The following is a 21,201-nucleotide window of genomic DNA, read 5'->3' on the forward strand; positions in this document are numbered from 1 at the left end:
GCCATAGAAATTTATGCAAAATTAAAATCAAGAGTAAAAGCAAAGTTTTCATTGTACTGAGTCAAGTATGACTATGAATCATCACAGATCCACAGTTCAAAACGATTAATTACTATGGCTAACAATAATCTAAGTTGCTAAATACATGTTTTTCCACTACTAATTTTCGAGTAGAAGGGAAAACAATCCAGTAAATGGTAGCATATATACACAGTATCTATGGGTTCAGATATTAAAAATATTTCAGAAATCGGATTTATTTGTCAATCATTTCAGAAGATTTTTCATTTGATGTGTATCCTCTCTTATTAGAGAAGCCCTGTACATTATACAACCAGAAGCCTCAAAACCAAACTCAAAACATTGCACTTATCCATAACCAGAAATTTCAAACTATAGTTTTTGATGCACCAAAAATGTTAAACAAGTGTAGTTGTATCAGAGACATACATACAGAGATGCGAAGCGAGGGCCGCTCGCGTGAACTCTTGGGTTACCGCGGCGCTCGGTCAGCGTGACCTCGCGCGATTGTTAGCCATCATCCCGTACGTTGTTGTTTGCTTGCTCTCTGACACCGATTTGAAGTGCTTTTCTGTCATATTTCTTTGGATATATCCAGCTTCAGACGAGAGATATCAGTGGTAAGTAAACTTGATTCCTATTCTGTAGCTTCAATAGTGTGCACACGAACGCATTTGAGAGGATTGGGTTCCCGAAGTGAGTCAAAAACGGTTCCTTCGGTTCTTGCGGCCATTGTTTCTAAGTCCATTGTGCGTGGAGGCAATGTTTGGGAGCTAATATTTTCTTTTGTGCGCAACTTTGCTTTCCCTTAACTGGCAAATGCATTACTGGTGTATACATTAATCTGTTTGTATAATTTTTGACGCGCTGTAATTAAATTTGATGCTTTTAAGTCTCACTCAAGTGGTTCTCGCACTTACACTGGCGTGTGGATAAAAAGTTTTTAAGGAGAAATGAGCGAAATTGCTTACTTTAGGATTCATCTTCTAATCACCAAATGATGCAATAATCTTCTTGTTGTGATTTTCTGTTTCTCTTGAGTGCAAATAATTAACAATTTGCATGTTTTATTATCTATGATTTTCTATGAAACAGTTATAACTCTTTAAAAACACAACACTTGGCGCCAGTGGGAGGATTACTTGCCCCTGCCGCAGGCGAATATAATGCGAGCTTGGCGCCAGTGGGAGGATTACTTGCCCCTGCCGTAGGCGAAGATAACGCAAGCGGGAAGACAGCGCTTCGCATCTCTTCTATCTATGTCTCTGGTTGTATGCATTACGAATCAATGATTTAAAAATACTCATGAATGGATGGCAACAGAAATGGCTTACTTCAGAATCATTTGCATCATTTAGAAAGATTACAGCAGAGAGAGGGTTAGAAGACTTTTAAAAAAAAAAAAGATGAGATTTGTGATACAGGAAGCCCACTCCAGAGAGCTACAACCTAAACCAGTGACCCCTTCGTTGCCATGGTTGCAACAACAAAAGACAGGCTTACCCTCATCTGCTTGGAACTCTACAACAAAGTAGCAAAGAGACTATGCAGTGATGACTGATTGTAATTGAGGATGAATTGCAACAGAAACATGAACAGTATGATTTTGCTTGACTCTGGTAATTGAATGAAACTGTCAAATGATTTCTGTCAAATGACTTCCGTCTCAGTATTTTTTTCAAAGGGGATTCATGGTACAAGACTCTCATTGAGAAAAAGCTAAATTTATTGAAACTCTGGAGAAAATCACAAAATGCTGAAAGTTACATTCTACAAGGCATGCTAATCTGACACAAATATCCTTTACAGCTATTGCTTATTGAGGTCATTTAACAATTCTTGAAAATAAGAAAATTCAAAAGAAGTGGGAGCCCTGACTGTATTACTAAAACTTTTGTATATTAAAACCTTTGGACATTTTTTGCATTACTTGCGAGAAAAAAAAGAACACCCTGCAACGAAGCTGATGACAATAGTCCTAACATTTTGAAAAGCAAGTGACTCAAAGTCAAACTGAATATGAGATTGCAGACAACCATCAACGAACTTCGTTCCCTTTATCTTGTCATTCCCTCCACCCCATCCTCAAAACCAGCACCTCAAAATGAAAAGTCTGACAGTAGCAACTTCTCCACTCCAACCGTATTTGATATAGAATCAAGGCCATATGACAGCACGAGTCAACTTTATGTGCAGACACCTATTTCTACCAATGGAACAAATTCAATAGAGTATTGAAAATGAGGTTGAAAATTACAAATCAGTCTGGACGACACTTTATGAATGGACTCTTATTATGAACAGTGTGACTGAATCCTAAAAAACCCATTATGTAATGATAAGCTAGTGACAGCTAAAACAGTGAGGCCGTATTGTGTGTGACTTCTTGCTAACACAACGACAAACACTCATGCAGAACCAATACATTGTAATAACTGGTGCTGTGCCTCAGTGCAATTCCCTAGTCTGACACTAATCTTGTGTTGTGTGGTGTGTGTGGTGTGTGTGTCTGTGCCTGTGTGCATGTGTGTGTGTGTGTCTGTGTGTGGGTGGGTGTGTGTGTGTGTGTGTGTGTGTGTGTGTGTGTGTGTGTGTGTGTGTGTGTGTGTGTGTGTGTGTGTGTGTGTGTGTGTGTGTGTGTGTGTGTGTGTCTGTGTCTGTGTGCCAGCGTGCTTGTCCTCTACCAAAATAATACTGCAGATTTATCTCTTGAAAGTAAGTTATCTATCTCAGCAGTGTTAAGTACATGTAACATAACTCCAAAAGACTTCACATACAAAATTTCCTAATGTTAAAAGAGTTTTCTGCATAAGAAAATTAAAAAAGGTTTTGAATTTGAGGTGGGGGGATTCCTCCTTTCCTAAAAACTCTTCCTCTCTTCCTGAAAACACTTGTTTGACATTAAATTTTAACATAAACAAGAAGAGCAAATGCTCGATCGAGTCACTTTCGCAGTTCTGAATATTATATGAGGCATCAGATGGACAGGAAGAAATTGCTATTCACAACACAATGAGTCACGTTCACATAAAATTTGAGCCCGGTCACTTTTATAGTTTCCGAGAAAAGCCCAACGTTAAGTTGTGTGTTGCCGAACAGAAAAGGCTAGTTATCTCCCTTGTTTTTCTGATAACGTTCGTAAAAGGCTACAGATGTAAATACTTTGATGTAAAGAATAATCCTACAAAGTTTCAATCACATCCGATGAACTTTGTCAAAGATATAAAATGTCTAATTTTTCCTTTGACGCTGACCTGTGACCTTGAAAAAGGTCAAAGGTCAACGAAACCATCGTTAAAGTGTAGAGGTCATTGGAGGTCACGACTAAACAAAATATGAGCCCGATCGCTTTGATAGTTTCCGAGAAAAGTCCAACGTTAAGGTGGTGTCTACGGACGGCCGGCCGGACGGCCGGCCGGACAGACTAACACTGACCGATTACATAGAGTCACTTTTTCTCAAGTGACTCAAAAAACCCAATCTATTTGACAGGAACATATTTTCATTTTTACAGGGTTTTCTGAAATTTCAACAGGCTAACTTTATTTAATTTTTTTTTAAAGAATTTTTTTAGCCATCTCAATCGACTTAACCTTAAAAAAAAAAAAAAAAATCTCAGCTATCCCAATAAGCTTACATGTTTTCAAAGAATATTTCACCAATCACTGCAGTAGAAGCCATGCTACTGTTTGTTTTCAAACGCTATGCATCTTCCCAACACTGCCACTAAGCATGTTTGTCATTTGTGATAAAACAATGCACCGCTGCACACACAGTGAGGCACGTGAATATCAAACACCTGTCATATTTGGCGACAATACTTGGTGCAAGCATAGCAGCGGCGCAGAACACCAGTGAACAAGACAAAACTATACATAGCTGCTACCTTCTTCTTCTGCGTTTGTGGGCTGAAACTCCCACGTACACTTGTGGTTTTTTTAACGTGAGTGACCGTTTTTACCCCGCTATTTAGGCAGCCATACGCCGCTTTCGGAGGAATATAGCTGCTACCATCTTTGAGAGTTTGTAACGCCCAAGATAAGTCTCTGTTTCCTCTTGAATATTGTACTGTTCAGTTCAATGACCCAAAGGTCGATGTACAAGTGAATGCTTTCGTTTGACAGACTTTTCCTCACCAGCACAAGATGTTCAATTTCATCATTGTGTGTTGTATTTATTGGAATGGTTGAGGTGACGGAGTGAACAGTTTCAATTTCAAAACCACAACTTTGAATCATCGTGTAACCTTGCTTCAATAAGAAATCTGGATTCAAGAAAAGAATTCTGGAGATCCCCATCCTTCCAAACTGAGTCTTGTTCCCCAAAATTTACTCTCAGAAAGAGGGCGACTTTCAGAAAAATAATTCCTGATATTCCAAATTATTTTCTTGTTTGCTAGAATTTACTGTATGCAGCAGGACTATGGCTTTAACCCAGAAAATACATGCAGCTCTCTTTATCCGCCAAACATGTCTAAACTGAAGCCTTGTTCACCGGCACTCTGCTGCCGCCATGCAGGCAGGAATGACCAAGCAAAACCAGCCAACAACAAAAAAAGGCGCATGCGGCAAAGGCAGCGACAACGACAGCAAGGCCAGGCCAAGCCAGCACACAAGAGAAGAAAAAGCCATCCACACACAGGCATATCCAACAGCGCACATTCACACAAAGACAGAAAGCACCACACAGAATGACACCACACATGATTGGGTCGACACAGTGACTGACTGATGGACAACACCACACCAAGACGGGCGGGGCAGGGTGGGCGTGTCATTGTCAAGGTCAAGGTGTGACTGGGTCATGTGGGTCACCTGGTAGTCGCCAGATACCATAGAGCTGGAGGAGGAGGTTGTGGTGGGGGCCATCACGCGCAGACGTTTCGACGGCGGTTGCCCGTGTCCCGAAGACTGGTCCCCTCCCTGCCCCTGATTTTGCTGCAGGTGTAAGAAACGGTCATACACGTTAAAACTCACTTGTGCAAAAACTAGAGTGAACATGGGAGTTTCAGCCCATGAACAAAGAAAAAGAAGAAACTGCAGGTGGTGAAGAACAAGAAACAGAGTATTGTTTTTAATCAGGATCAACCATGTTACCCCATGTTGCTTTGGTTACTGTTGTTGCCTCTCATTCCCCCTCCACTGTCTTCCCCTCTTCTGACTGTCCAATATCAGACATTCTCTAACATCAGAAACATATCAAAACAATAATCTTCTCTTTCCTTTCCCATCCTGTTTGTTTGTTTGTTTGTTCGTTCATGGGCTGAAACTCCCACGGCTTTTACGTGTATCACCGTTTTTACTCCGCCATTCAGGCAGCCATACGCCGTTTTCGGAGGAAGCATGCTGGGTATTTTCGTGTTTCTATAACCCACCGAACTCTGACATGGATTACAGGATCTTTTGCGTGCGCACTTGGTCTTGTGCTTGCGTGTACACACGGGGGTGTTCGGACACCGAGGAGAGTCTGCACACAAAGTTGACTCTGAGAAATAAATCTCTCGCCGAACGTGGGGACGAACTCACGCTGACAGCGGCCAACTGGATACAAATCCAGCGCGCTACCGACTGAGCTACATCCCCGCCCCTTTCCCATCCTCTTTCCCAACATCTTGTCTGCTACATCCAAATCTCCGGCCAAATTTGAATTCTTTCTTTATTTGGTGTTTAACGTCGTTTTCAACCACGAAGGTTATATCGCGACGGGGAAAGGGGGGAGATGGGATAGAGCCACTTGTCAATTGTTTCTTGTTCACAAAAGCACTAATCCAAAATTTGCTCCAGGGGCTTGCAACGTAGTACAATGTATTACCTTACTGGGAGAATGCAAGTTTCCAGTACAAAGGACTTAACATTTCTTACATACTGCTTGACTAAAATCTTTACAAAAATTGACTATATTCTATACAAGAAACACTTAACAAGGGTAAAAAGAGAAACAGAATCCGTTAGTCGCCTCTTACGACATGCTGGGGAGCGTCGGGTAAATTCTTCCCCCTAACCCGCGGGGGGTCAAATTTGAATTTCTCATCTTCTTTGTACAACATGTATTTGTCTGTCCTCTTTAAAGACCCCCAGGTCAATGATCTTGTGAATGTTCTGTGCTGCATTCTGACAAAACATTAACTTTTGGGTTTTGAGTCTTGTCACATTCAAAGCATTTAATTGACATACCATTCACCTCCCCCCTTCCCAAGCCTTCTGGCCCCTTCTTCCTCTCTTCCTTTAACAGCAGTGTGAACTGAATGTTAGATATGAATGAAAAGCTTGTGACGTACCTGATTTTTCGCTGTGTCAGCCTTGTCTTCGTTGTCATCGTCAGAGATGAACTCTCTCTTGGGGTACGGAATGGCCATAGTATCAAACACACTGAAAAAAAGTGAAGATCTCATAAGTTGTTACATGTATCTACTGAGGCAATTACTTGCAAAGACACTGGAATGTGTTGCAAAAGACAGAGAAACTGAAAGAGAGACGCTTTGATGGTTTATTGTCATCAGATAATAAAAGCCTTATAGACAAGGTAGAACAACAATATCCACATTTTTCATCAAGAGGTAGACAGACAAACAAAACAAGAACAAGAAAAAAATCAGAGAGAGAGAGAGAGAGAGAGAGAGAGAGAGAGAGAGAGAGAGAGAGAGAGAGAGAGAGAGAGAGAGAGAGAGAGAGAGAGAGAGAGAGAGAGGGGCAAGAGAGAGAGAGGGGGGCAAGAGAGAGAGGGGGAGGGCAAGAGATTGAGGGGAGGGGCGAGAGAGAGAGAGAGAGAGAGACAGGGGGGGGCAAGAGAGAGAGAGAGAGAGGGGGGGCGAGAGAGAGAGAGAGAGAGAGAGGGGGGCAAGAGAGAGAGGGGGAGGGCGAGAGATTGAGGGGAGGGGCAAGAGAGAGAGAGAGAGAGGGGGGGCGAGAGAGAGAGGCAGAAACAGATAGGTCGAGGATGAGAGAAAATAACCAAGAGAGAAGCAGAGAGAGTGAGAAAAAGACAAGCAACTATAGTATTTTACTTGGGAATTGTTCAAAATATCTTGCAGTACTATGAGCCTCTCAGGTAGCCTATTACCTTCAGCCAAAGACTAAAGGGAGACAACTGCTAGAAAAACTCATACTGCAAAGGATTGTTTGCCAAGCTACGTTTTCACAGCCGTCCTCCCACGTGAGGACAATCTCATAACAAGGCATACGTAAGTGGCTTTGCTTTTCTGAACTTAAACAAAACCTCACAAGAATAAACTTTGGGCTGGTCCCACTGGTATCCTTTCATAAGAGGTAGCTACAGTGGTACAAACCTCCCCCGGCTCCCCCCCCCCCCCCCCCCCTCTGTAAATCTACCCCATTTTAAGACCAGATTGTCTCACATTTTTGAGGTCTTCAAAGGGAGGTTCCACTGTACCACATTTCAAAAAGAAGTGGAAATTAACCTACTCGTTAGAAGGAACAGGATCCTCAAGGAAGTATGGATCCTTCATGGCTTGTTCTGATGTTATCCTCTTGGTAGGATCCATCGTCAACAGCTTTTGGAGCTGAAACAAGAGGTGCAAAAGCACAGAATTAGGGATAAGCTGATTAGGGCCTAAAATAAGCTTACTGCCAGGGTTAACTGTAACAATACCTCTAAGTCTTTTGAAGCTATTAATTATGGTAAAGACCAGTATCCATGTAGCCAACAGAATTTTTTTTAAAATCTCAAATAGAAGCAACATTTCAGATCAGGCATGAGATTATGAAACTGTTTCAAAAACAAAAAAAAGTTGAAATAAAATGTTCCAAAAAACTTGAAAACATGTCCCTCTTGACATTTTTGCGGCAGGAAAAAAAGGTTGATGGAAAAATGTGTACTCCGGTACATTCTGAGGATCTAAAGAATGATCTCTGGAGCTCTAAAAATTCTGGAAAACTGACAATTGACTGAAAAATCGCATGCCTGCAGGTTGACATGGATCAGAGAAATTCACTGCAAAAACCTCAAATCTTGCTGGTACCACAGTACAGAAAACACAACATGGACAAATGGTAAAAGTCACTGACGGCATAGTCCCAAATTAACCCTGTGGAAGTGATGTCAAATCCTGAAAGACAGGCGACACTTTGAGATTTACTCAGTAGGACCATAAGTGAATAACAAGAAGAACTGAGTAGGACCGTGAACCTCACTCGGGGCTAAACCGGGTCATTGCCTCACTGCTTCATGCTGCATTTGATGATTGAAAACGTAAAAACAAACAGTTTTACTGACCAGATGAAATGCTTTGCTGTCGGCCTTGACCTTGTGTTTCTCCATGTATTTCATCAGGTTGCAGTTCACGTAACTAAATAAAAACACACAAAATATCAACCCATCATTTGTTGTATCTGTATGCAAAGAAGAAAACAGAAAACAGCATCCCTCTCATACATTTCACTCAAACACAAACATACACTATGAATATAAAATCTCACCCCACTTTGCAACAGAATATCAAACCGTGTCATGTTTTACATCTGTGTAATGCACTACAGATAGGGAGAGATAGCAAAAACTTGTTATTCTTTCCTATTCTATTCTATCGGTCTTATGCACTGGTTTTCTTTGATATAACTTTCATATCTCCAAATTCAAACATGACCTGGTTTTGTCATTTTAATGTGTTGCCATATTTTTATCTTTTATCAGCCTACATTTCTGGCAAATCAGAATTACTTCTTGCCAGGCAAAACTAGCTGCAAAGAAGTTAAGGCAGAAAAGGAAAGCGTCTCTGGCTTACCTGGAACGCTTGAAATCTTTCATGAGCTGCTGGTGCTCTGGCATCTTTCTGATGTCTTCCCAGTCTTTGTCTGGAGAACAATAAAAACATGAATCAATACACTTCATACAAAACTAGATGCAACCACTAGAAACAGCAGAATAAGTACTTACTGATCATCTGGGCACTGAACAAACTTGAACGCTCAGATTTTTTTTCACATAGGCTCTCAATAAAATCATGTTTTCTGTTGCTTTTTTTCTGTACAATTCAACTGCACTTGACAGCAATAGATCAAGTAGATTCAGCCACTGGCAACAATGGTAAACTATTCGCTGAGTATCTATGCACTCTGCAAACCTGAACACTCGGAGAGAAACGTAACACATGTTCTGAATAAATCTACTTTAACTTTCACACTGGCTGCAATTGCAGTTCACAGGGTTTACTATACCAAACAACATTATTGCAATGCCACTGCCTTTAGCATTCAGACAAATTGCCATGGTTGAATCCCAGTTCAACTTTCTTGCCATCAACTGACCATGAGGGAATCCCATGACGTTGAATATCCTGTCCAGCTGGTCGTGGTGGTAAGGGTTGCTGGTCTTGATGTCTTCTTGCCGGCAATGGAAGATGGGTTCCGACGTCAGCAACTCGGCGAAGATACACCCAATGGCCCAGATATCTGCAACACAGTCAAAGTGATTTTGTTAACATGATATTAACAAAGACAAAATCATGCACTAGAAACCCAGCACAGATATACCCAATGGCCCAGATATCTGCAACACAGTCAAAGTGATTTTGTTAACATGATATTAACAAAGACAAAATCATGCACTAGAAACCCAGCACAGATATACCCAATGGCCCAGATATCTGCACCACAGATAAAGTGATTTTGTGAGCATGATATCAATAAAGGCAACATCGTGCACTAAAAAAAGCAGCACAAATGAGACTTGCTTGAGAACAGATAACATTCAAGGGTAAGTGTGAACAATCATGTCAACCATCCCAGATTGGTCAAGACTTTTACTCAGAATCAAAGCATCCTCCCACTTGAACACACACGCAGTGGCGTGGTGGTAAGACGTTGGCCTCCTAATCGGAAGGTCGTGTGTTCGAATCCCGGTCGCTGCCGCCTGGTGGGTTAAAAGTGAAGATTTTTCCGATCTCCCAGGTCAACTTATGTGCAGACCTGCTAGTGACTTAACCCCCTTCATGTGTACACGCAAGCACAAGACCAAGTGCGCACGGAAAAGATCCTGTAATCCATGTCAGAGTTCGTTGGGTTATAGAAACACGAAAATACCCAGCATGAGAGATGTTCAACGTGCGCGCTACTTCACCTGCCTTGACCTCTCACCAATTCATTGTAAAGCGCTTAGAGAACGTCAAGCGCTCTATAAATCTCCCATATTATTATTATTATCATTATTAAATATCAACAGCCTGGCTGCATTCTACACAGAGTAGACAATTTGTTCCTGAATTGACTTTGCGTGTTGACAGCGCTGTCACTTACAACAGTTATTTAACAAAACATTTTCCATTGTACAGAAAGCAACCAGCCTAGTGACTTTTGGTATTTGTTCAAGTAGAAGGATGATCTTATCCCATGCATAAAAGCCTTGACAGTTCTGTGGTGGCCGATGTGATGGGTTATTCAAGAAGAAAGATATAGTTGACATAAGATTCATAGTCACAACAATTTCACCGTTTCCTAGTCTTCTCCCTAATCCCCTCCTTCTCTTGCCCTCAAACAAAACAACCATCACAAATACTTCTGGCATATAACAGGAAACATTGAATATTTTCTGCCTGGAAAAGGTAACTCTCAGTCTCATGTTATTTTTCTATTGCAAAATACCCTCAAATGCTTATTATCCTTACCAAAGAAAGGCCAACTGGAACTCCTGAACAATGGAAGGGAAACAACTCTTCATGCTAATTACTGAAACGCAATCCTCAAAACTTTGTCCAAAGGCGATGTGTTGGCAACAGAATCATTCTTCATAAGCTCTTCATAAGCAAGCAAACCCACAGTTATTTTCTAAGTGATGCCCAGGCAAAAGATAATGCCTGATAACTTTTTGATACGTCGAAGAACGTCCTACTGTAGACAAGAAATGCCTGCACAAAAATATAAAACAAAACCCTTCCAGTACATGTTGCCCCACCTATAGCTTTTGTATAATGGCGTGCTCCCAGCAACAGCTCTGGCGCTCGATACCAGAAGGTCACGACGACAGGGTCAAGGTCAGCCAATGGTTTCAGTGGTGAGTTGAACAGTCGAGCAAAGCCCATGTCAGCTGAAAGCAGAGTAAGAGAATATGAAGGACTGACTGACATATTGGTGTATATCTCAAATATGCATGAGTGAACAAAGAGACACACACACGCTCTCCTGTCTATTACTGTATTAGTCATGTATGCATAAAATGAATACACATACACACACTGAATGGCACATTCTCTTTCACACACACACAGATATCAGAGATTCAGATATGGCATTCTGAAAGCTATATTTATTGAAATTGCTGAAAACAAACTGAGCCTACTTTTATACCAATGTTTTATGCCTATGCTGATTTTGTATAACAAAACCCCTTCACCTAGGGCTTTTAAATGTACGAGTAGAAACATGTAAATGGCGAGTAAAAATGTTAATCTACTCGCCAAATGCGAATAAATTTGCTGAAACAAATGGTTGGCTTGGCGAGTAAAATTTGCTCTCTGGCTAGTAAATTATGAGAAGTACTAGCCATAGGCTAGTGCCCCATTTTGTGGACTTTCAGCGCTGCACACGCATACTTAAACACCCATAACACCTATCACCAAGGACTGTACCAATTTTGACTCTTCCTCTTTCAGGTCCCTCTCCCATCACCAGAATATTGGCCGGTTTCTGCAACAAACAGTGAAACCAGAATGTCACGGAGACAGCATAAACCAGTTACACATTCACTAGCACAACGACTAGAAAAAACAACAACTGTTATTCAGAACTCTTTGTGGTCCTAAATTATATCACGATTGAGTGTGTTTGGATACTAAAACTATGCCAACATGGTAAGGCACAGGTACAGGCAAGTTCAACAGGATAGTGAAAAGTATGAATCGAAGTATTCTCACATGTATCCAAACCATTGCCATTATGCAAAGTAGTACCGTAAAATCCCTGGCATACGCCCACCCCCCCTCCGCACATATTTCGGGTAAAAGTAGGGGGTGGGCGTTTGCTAGGTATACACCCCTTTGCAAGATAAAGTGTCATCCCATTTTCACGAGGAAAAAAAGTGATACAACCATGTGATTTATGCAATTTTAATAAAACATAAACACACCGTTTGTTTACGCAAATAAAAATCAAGGTTCTGTGATAGAAAAAAAACCACAAGTGACCTTGATTTTTCTCATTCTCAGAATAACGTCAGCACAAACACAGTTTCTTCTCTTGTTTGGAGACCCTCTTCCAAGTATTCCATCACAACTTGTTCAACTTCTTCAGATCTAACTGGCGGTCTTTCAGACACCTTTCCTTTTTCCTTTTCTTTCCCGTATTGCTGTTCTAATATTTTTCTGTGTTCCCTCCACTCTCTAATTCTTATTTCTGTCAAAAGAAAACTCGCGGGCACATAACGAAACATTGCCTGCAGCTTCGTTGTCAAGATATCTCAGGGCTTTCAGTTTGTATGTCACTGTATATGATTTGTGCTTCGGCATAGCTGAACATAAGGTGCTTGTCAACGAGAGAAGTGTTCAACACTCAATAAAAGACGTCACTGAACGACGTCACTGAAAGACATGACGTAATTGTATCCCCTCCTCCCCCCCCCCCCCCCCCCAAAAAAAAGGCGAACCATTGAACAGTGTGCACAAATCGTAGATAAAGGAGGCCGACTGTCTTAAAAAAAAAATCTTTTAATCCGGGGTGGGCGTTTGCTAGGTAGTGACCCCTCTGCACAACATTTGGCCAAAAGTAGGGGGTGGGCGTTTGCTAGATACTGGGCGTATGCTAGGGATTTTACAGTAAAAGGAAGTCAAATCATGCAGAGAATATGTTTCATTTGTGGAGAGAAAACCTAGTATCAAAGAAAATGTAACAAGTAAGTCTAATCAGTTTCCAATTTTGTTTCTGGTATTTTTAATAATAATAATAATAATAAACGATGAATTTGCTTTTGTACTCCTGTTCTTTTTGTGTCTTAATGATTGTATTTTGGTTTTGTACATGTGTATAATAATGTCATTGTAAAGCGCTTGGAGCTTTTAGGTAAGCGCTCTATAAATTTCCATTATTATTATTATTATTAATAAAACATTCTTCTATAGCGCTGTTCACCGCCAGATAACAGTCTCATGGCGTTTTACAAAACATTGGACATTAAAGATACCTTCAGAAATGTTTCCCCTAAAACTGTAAAAGCAAAACCACCCAAAAACGCAATCTCTGAACATGAAGCAAACAACGGCACAAACAAACTCACCAGATCTCTGTGCAGAACCCAATTGGCGTGCAGGTAGTGAATGCCGTCCAGAATCTGATAGAGCAGGGACTTGACCATGTTCTTGGGCACCTGCACCTGTTTCTTGTTGGCCTTGGCTGACCGGTGGAACTTGATGATATGCTGAAAAAGAAAAGCATAATCTCATAACTATATCCAGAGGCACACTTCTCTTTTCACACTGCATGGTCTGTAATGTACTCTGCCTCTTAAATCAAACAAGCATGAACTGAAAGTGTAAATGTTAAATCTTACTGCAGTTCTAATATTGTGAAAATGAACCAATCATATTGCACATGCTCATGTTATGTAATGATGTATACTGAATACAATTCTTAACAGTAAAAAGCATATCGCTTGTTTTGAAATCACTCTTGCAGATTAGTGGCTTTTGCTTGAAGAATACAGAACGGTCTAACACTAGTAGTAGTAACACAGGGATGACCAAATTGTCCGCCCGATCGCCAGGGGCGAGTAAAAAATCTGCTAGTAGAAACCATCTGGCAACTCGCCCGGCTGGCCAGTGGTAATTCTGTTTATTTGCAACACTTTTGGTTGTAAAATCAAGTTTCAAAGCCATATAAACACTGCAGATGAAGCAACTGTGGTATGTACCACTACCAGGCCAGCGACATTCCGGGCGGGCTAGTGACTTTCTTGAAGTTACTTGGATTTGGCCATCCCTGTAAGTTGTAACGGGCAAGTTACAAAATCTGATCTTACTATTCAGTAACCAGGCAAAATAGCTTTATGATATATTAATAATTTATATATAAAATTTAAAATGTGAAATGTAACACATGAACAAGTTGAAGTCTACATCACGTAATACATCATGAGATATTAACTCAACCACACTAACTTATCATTAAGACAAAAAAGTATACTTCGCATTTGAAATATATATATAATTTATAACTTGAACCAGATCTGGTTCTACTCAAATTCTGAAGTCTACACCACATAAAAAATATTAACTCACCACTGCTTCCTTATCCAAGTCATTGAAACCAAAATTAAACACTCATGTTAACATCACGAAGAAGAAATATAACAATTTACACAATGAGTGTCTTACCCATAAATCATGCTCTGCATAGTCAAAGAGAAGCCAGACTTTGCGGTCTGTGTGGGAGAGAAAGACTCGCTGAAGACTGATCACATTCTGGTGTTTCAGCTCTCGCAATAACTGGAACAAATTCATAATTTTATTGAGTACACTGTATACAGATTACACTCACTTAAACTATGACAAAATTGACAGCTACAAAATTTTAATTTTTAAAAATTAGATTATATTCACAGTGTTGTTCCAAGACTGAGGGTATACTATAATAGGTCAGTTGGACCTACATTGAAAATAGGTATAGGTTTAAATGTCCTGGCTACAACTATACCAGGGTTTAGCCCGGGAGAAAAAGGCAATGGTACATTTGTCCCCCTCAACCAAATTCCGATGGGACAGAGTCGAAGGCAAGAAGCGCCAAAGAGGCCTGTACGTGTTTTGACCAAAGATGCAAAATGGTGCAATATGGTGCCATCTGAGAATTAGCCGCTATATTGTGTTATCTCTGTATCTGTGTGTGTGAGTGTGTGTGTGTGTAATCCGATGTAAAGTGTACATTGGGTGGCGCAGTGGTACGTGATCTTAATCAGTTAATGCACCCTTTGACGCACTGAAGGGAATTGTGATGGGACATTTTCAGAATCAATGCGCCAATGGTGCAGGGAGCACTAGTAGATGAAACCCTACTATACAGTCCTACAAGGGCATTGTTTTGTCAGCACACCTTCTACATGACAAAACTATTGGAAGGTTGACAGACCAGGAGTCAGACCATTACGCTAGATCAAAAAAATATGCATAGGTAACTGAAGACTGAGGCCCGAGAACAATACTGCATTCAGAATCTTGCAACAAATTAGACATGTAATGATGTATACCAATTAACAAACTACCATCAAGTGATTAACCGATGACAGGGTCTCAGAATATATTTTAGGCCACAACAAAAAAATGTTGGTTTAACTGGTAACGAGACCAAAAAAAATAGGGTCGATAGGTCGCCTTTTTTTGCTTTGCAACTGTCACATGCGATGTTGAGTTCAAAGGAAGTTACTTCCCTTAGTCTCGGAATGGTTCGCAAAATGTGCCAAAAGTTGGGATTTTTGAGTAATGACAAAAAAGTTTAAGCAAAAAAATAGGGTCGGTCGGGTTACCCTAAACCAACATACATTTTGTTTGGCCTTAGTTTCTATTTCATGTGTACACACTACATGTACACAGTTGCTTTTCTTTTCCATTTCATTTCCAGTTTTATTTACCTTTCAATCAATCAATCAATCAATATGAGGCTTATATCGCGCGTATTCCGTGGGTACAGTTCTAAGAGAAGGGATTTATTTTTTTATTTTTATGCATTTTTATATCGCGCACATATTCAAGGCGCAGGGATTTATTTATGCCGTGTGAGATGGAATTTTTTTTTACACAATACATCACGCATTCACATCGGCCAGCAGATCGCAGCCATTTCGGCGCATATCCTACTTTTCACGGCCTATTATTCCAAGTCACACGGGTATTTTGGTGGACATTTTTTTTATCTATGCCTATACAATTTTGCCAGGAAAGACCCTTTTGTCAATCGTGGGATCTTTAACGTGCACACCCCAATGTAGTGTACACGAAGGGACCTCGGTTTTTCGTCTCATCCGAAAGACTAGCACTTGAACCCACCACCTAGGTTAGGAAAGGGGGGAGAAAATTGCTAACGCCCTGACCCAGGGTCGAACTCGCAACCTCTCGCTTCCGAGCGCAAGTGCGTTACCACTCGGCCACCCAGTCTTTCAGTTTCATCCAGTATCCCTTAATTCACACTCAACGGACATGTATGCATCTTCAGGACTGAAAACGATCAGATAACCCAAGGCAAACTACAATGAATAATGTCAACTTACTGCAATTTCCCTGCATGCCGACATTGAGATTCCTGTCCCTTCTATCTGCTTCAAGGCATACTCATGTGTGCCACGAGGGGCGAAGGAACCGGTCCTATGAGGTAAAAGACTGCATACAATAAGTTATATGATGTAATAGTAATAGTGTAATAACAATTGTCAATATGTAACAAATCAGTGTATAAATATGATGCTTTTAAAGTTAACAGAGCAAATCATAGAAATCAGTTTGAGCAGTGTTTCGATTTATCACTATCAGTGAGTATCACTATCTGTATCATTATAAAGCAGGGGAGAGCCTTGGAAATGAAAGATCTATAAATTGAAAAAAGATTAAAGTAAACATTTTGAGGTGTATTCAGTGATTCACTCAGTGATTCACTAGGTTCAGTGTGACAATCAATCATACTTCCACAAGGCTAAACGCGGAGACTGCTAATATCAGGGAACATTATTCGACCTTTGGTATGTTGTATCTTCTTCTGAGTGCAAGTGCAAGTTATCTGCTGAGACAATAACATTTACAACTACTACAGTGAACTACTGACACACTATTTTGATCAACTAGAATACTGGTGGATAGGTGAGTTCACAAAATCCCCACTCGGATGACTCATAGCCATACGAACATCCGAGCTAATAATAGTACCTAAACAAACAAAACACAACAGGGAAGTGACTGAATAAGTTCGGCATGTCTGCAGAAGCTTCTGTTAAACTTAAAGCAGCTCTGTTAACATTGTTTTCCCCATCAGTTAGCGAGGTCAACGGAAGTCAGTCAGCGGAAGTCTTACGTCGTCACCTATGTAAACATTGAATCTTTGACGCCTCTTAAAGACAACTTACAGATCGTAAAATAGTATATAATGTACCTCATTGGAGAGATTAGTTCTTTTATTTTCCGTTGATATGCCACATTACTCACTTAGATGACGAATTCGTGCCATTATTCTCCTCTGAAAAATCCTACCGAGCGGAAAATAGTTACTTTCGGTTCCGGCGACCTCGATTTGGGTGACGTTGCAAAATTGCCTCGATCATGTGGTTTAATGAACATAATGTATGCATATCATGTGACAAGGTTCCAGAAAATGGCTAAAGCTGACCGTGAGACTTGGTAACATTTTTTTTTATTTTTTTTAGAATTTCTGCGAGCTTCTCAAACTCAAGGGTCACTTTGGCGGTCAATATCGCTGGTTAGGTGAATATGGCCATTTTTGAGCGGGTGTCAATCGATAGTTAAGCCATTTATCTCTTATTTAAACCAGAAACTATGACAATATTTGCTTTCTCCTAGTGCCTCCATGGGTAGTTTTGACACAGGGGTGTTCGTGATCTGGCGCCATTGTTGAAGATCATAGAGTAGCCGCCCCTGATCACGTCTTCGTTACCGCCCCTCGTTACTTTCGATTTCTCTTGTAAGAAAAGTTAACTTAATTTTATCAACTATTATTGATAAATTTGGTGTTAAAATGTAAACATGTACTTGCTTGTTCATGAGTGATTGTGCAATTTCTCACTTGAGCCGGCTGAGGGAGTGTTAGTGAGAATAATTGGCTTGATAGTTCTAGCTACTTGGCCAGTTGGGGAAATTGCATGTTCATGTTGTTGTTTTTTAATATTATTTTTATTTTTAAATTTGTAAAGAGCTTATATTCAGTGATCGCGCTAGATATCTTTCAAACCGGTATGACATCATGAGCTGACCACAATGCTCTCACGAAAATCAGTCAACCTGCCAATGCAACCAGTCAAAGGCAAACAATGACTAAATCAATGTTTCTCAATGCCATCGACACGCAGACGTTTTCTGTGGAATAAATTTGGGTTATTCCCCCCTGGTTGTCAAAAAAGTGTTGACGCGCAGAGCCGATGTCAAAATCACCGAGTGACTTGCTATGCCATCGTAGCATCATCAGGCGGTTGACGTACTAGGCCGTGAAGCACTTTCAGTTTCGGCCGTGAAGCAGTTTCAGTTTCAGTGTATGACAAGGGCCTTTTCTGACCTCTTGGAGGCAGAAACAACAGCAATGATCTTTGCTTCATGGTTAAGATAGTACTGACCTCAAATATATATGTGAGCAAAGAGCGGATCTGGTGTGCGTAGGTGATTTTTCAGTATAATCGCATGCCGGCTTTAGCATTCTTCATTTTTGACGTTTCGTTAACACGACCTTGTGACACCAAGCCTCATCAGTTTGTTTTCCATGAGACAATGGCACAATAAGCCATGCGAGTCTCTCTCTCTCTCTCTCTCTCTCTCTCTCTCTCTCTCTCTCTCTCTCTCTCTCTCTCTCTTACTGACCATGGATTCTTTATAAAGGATTTTTCTCTCCACTATTTCTTTTCCCCCCGGTCAAAATAATTAACAATCGGTACGTCTGACCGAGCACCCATTTTATTATCGGTATTGGCGAATCTCAATCGGTAAAATACCAGAAATTACCGGTAAACGCCATCTCGACTAAGCTTGTAAAAACAATAGTATGGCACATTTTTTTTAATGATATTTCTTAATTGTACCTATTTATTTATGTATTTATTTATTTATTTTGTTGTTGTAAATCACTAGTCCGCCAAAAGAAATGACAATCATTTTGTGACAATGTCTAAAGACTGACACACTGTCCACTTCTACTCAGTAGATTTGAGGCCTGCTGTAACCTTTGTATATATGACATGGATTACAGATTAAAGATGGAAAAGAAGTACACATAGTAAAAAAATAGATCTTTTTAGAAGATGTAAATGAAAGGAGTTTGTTTTACATAATTATTGCCCCTTTAATGCTACTATTATTGTTTTTATGGTGTGTTCTTTCTTGTGTGGATTTTTGCACTGTCACTGTTGGACTCATGTATGTGCCTTCTTTTTATGTGTACCTATACCTGCTTAGAATGAGACAGTGACATGTTGATGTCACACCACAAAATATGATTTGCATGCTGCATGTTTTCTTTCTCTTTTTATTTATATATTTATTAATTTTTAATTCCTTTTTTATTTCTTTGCTTTTAACATAGAAGCATTTTTTTCCCCAAGTTTAAAACAATGACATATTTTGTTTCAGAGAAAAATGCCCTGGGCATGATTTTAAAACAATGATTTAATCTGAATTTGCACTTTTCAAACTAACTCATAACTCATAACATTTTATTGATCCAACAAAGGAAATTAAATTAGTCATCAGCACATATAGGTCATTAATTAATAACTATAAAAGAATAAAAGAAGAAAATTCATAAAACCCATGATATAAAAATACCCTTTTTTCTTGCACACCTGACACACCGACACACCAATACACATGCATACATGCCTACATACATACCTACATACATACATACATACATACATACATACATACATACATACATACATACATACATACATACATACATACATACATACATACATACATACTATTGGTGTTGAGTAAAATTAATGTAGAGCTAGAGGTAAACTTGTGATTTACATTTCTTTGGGAATAACAGGCAATACAATTTATCCAGTGTGATTTTTTTCTCAATTTGTGATGTTCTAACTTTTAGTTTTAAAGAAATTAATTTTCTCCATTTCTAGATTCAATGGTATTGCATTAAAAGAAAAATACATCAATGTTTAGCAATAGCATGCTACTCAGTAGACATAATGATATTTTACGTATTGTCATTAGTACTTTGAACATTTTTTAAATTTTTTTATCAAAATTATTGTGCCTTTTGTGTTTTAAAATGAATAGTACCGAAAGCTAAAGTTTGACCACACATTTCTTAAACAGTTACTCTATTCAAATCCATGTAGCTCGTTACCTAATTGACCTATGGAAATGTAATTGCTTCCACAATATTTGTCTTTAAAAGACCTTTCTAATGGTATATATAAAAGCTCACTTTGACCCCAGTCATTGGGTACAAGTAGTGTTTAAAACCGATTAATGCAGAGGGCTAACTTTTGACCCCACCCTACTTGACGGGTGCCGTTTTCAAATCTATGTAGCTCGTTACCTAATTGACCTATTTTAATTTAATTACTACCGTTGTCTTTGTCTTTAAAATACCTTTCCAATGATATATATATATGCCTATTTTGAAAAAAAATTAAAAATGGCCTGACCTAGCTACATCAGTCAAGCGATCTGAGAAATGGCGCACAACACAAACAGAAAGTTAACCCTTACATATCCACGCCATCCTTTTTCTTTGCCTTGTAAACATGTCCATACGTTCCTCTACCGACTTTGCAACCTTCATAGTCAAACAGATCTTCTACTCGAGCTCGTTCTGTAGAAGTCTTTTGCTTGAAATCGTAGTCCATGTTTACGCTTTGCATCTCGATTGTTTGTGCGGACGGAAGTGTCTCAAGAGTGGTTACCCTTTGGTAGACGTCATTCTTTTCACTCTCAGTCCATCTATGCTCAGTCTCAGACTATCTGGGCTAGGCGAGACGGGGATGCATAGCATATAATTATATAATACTGACTTGGTAATTTAGGAACGCTAATCAGGTTCCTAAATGACTGACTTGGCAACTTGAAATTATTTACTTTCAGTTTCAGGCGGCTTTTGACTCATTTGGGACAAAGACAGTGCGGTTTATTAGATTTTTTTGTTTGTTTACCTAAATGAGATTTTAAAGCCACGAATGAGAGCACAGCGGGATGCAAATACTGTAGTATGACCACAGGCGGAAGGTATCGTTCACTGGACCACTACTTTCATAGAAAGACTACTTTCTATGAAAGTAGTGGTCCAGCCACCGTGAACGATACCTTCCGCCTGTGGTATGACTCGAGAAAAAAAAGATTGACAATCCGAAACTGATTGACTGCTAATGGACGTTCCTAACGGAATCAATAATTTAAAAAAATCAAATCAGCATCTACTGATGTCTGTCTGCTACAAAAACCATTACATAAGATGATGATAATTGGTTTTAACGTCCTCTTAGAACCAATTGGCCTATCTTGGGACAGGTAGAGTC

The 21,201-nt window shown here is 39.8% G+C and overlaps 1 protein-coding gene and 1 long non-coding RNA gene across 7 annotated transcripts in view; both read right to left on the minus strand.

Annotated features, from left to right (window-relative positions):
* LOC138962148 (cyclin-dependent kinase 8-like) overlaps nt 1–20,580 on the minus strand; it is a 30,940-nt gene extending 10,360 nt beyond the window's left edge. For 2 of the 6 annotated variants that reach the window (XM_070333870.1, XM_070333865.1), the window contains exons 1-12: nt 20,399–20,580; nt 16,219–16,327; nt 14,336–14,446; nt 13,240–13,380; nt 11,600–11,657; nt 10,927–11,058; nt 9,285–9,428; nt 8,762–8,831; nt 8,254–8,326; nt 7,443–7,540; nt 6,299–6,389; nt 4,854–4,958 (exon numbers count right to left, since the gene is read on the minus strand). In XM_070333870.1, the coding sequence (XP_070189971.1) occupies nt 4,854–4,958; nt 6,299–6,389; nt 7,443–7,540; nt 8,254–8,326; nt 8,762–8,831; nt 9,285–9,428; nt 10,927–11,058; nt 11,600–11,657; nt 13,240–13,380; nt 14,336–14,446; nt 16,219–16,327; nt 20,399–20,550 (1,284 nt within the window). In that variant the 5' untranslated portion in view covers nt 20,551–20,580. Of the gene's footprint in view, nt 1–1,524; nt 1,543–4,835; nt 4,959–6,298; nt 6,390–7,442; nt 7,541–8,253; nt 8,327–8,761; nt 8,832–9,284; nt 9,429–10,926; nt 11,059–11,599; nt 11,658–13,239; nt 13,381–14,335; nt 14,447–16,218; nt 16,328–20,398 lie in introns of all 6 variants that reach the window. The other 4 variants (XM_070333868.1, XM_070333866.1, XM_070333871.1 and 1 more) reach the window with 4 other exon arrangements.
* Nucleotides 19,355–19,923, minus strand: LOC138962149 (uncharacterized). The gene is made up of 2 exons (XR_011454419.1): nt 19,586–19,923; nt 19,355–19,549 (listed from the first exon to the last, which is right to left on the minus strand). It is a non-coding gene; the product is annotated as an uncharacterized lncRNA (long non-coding RNA).
* Nucleotides 20,581–21,201: the final 621 nt, after the last annotated feature.

The sequence above is a fragment of the Littorina saxatilis genome, linkage group LG3 (genome assembly GCF_037325665.1).
Source record: "Littorina saxatilis isolate snail1 linkage group LG3, US_GU_Lsax_2.0, whole genome shotgun sequence".
In the NCBI taxonomy this organism is placed as follows: Eukaryota; Metazoa; Mollusca; class Gastropoda; order Littorinimorpha; family Littorinidae; genus Littorina; species Littorina saxatilis.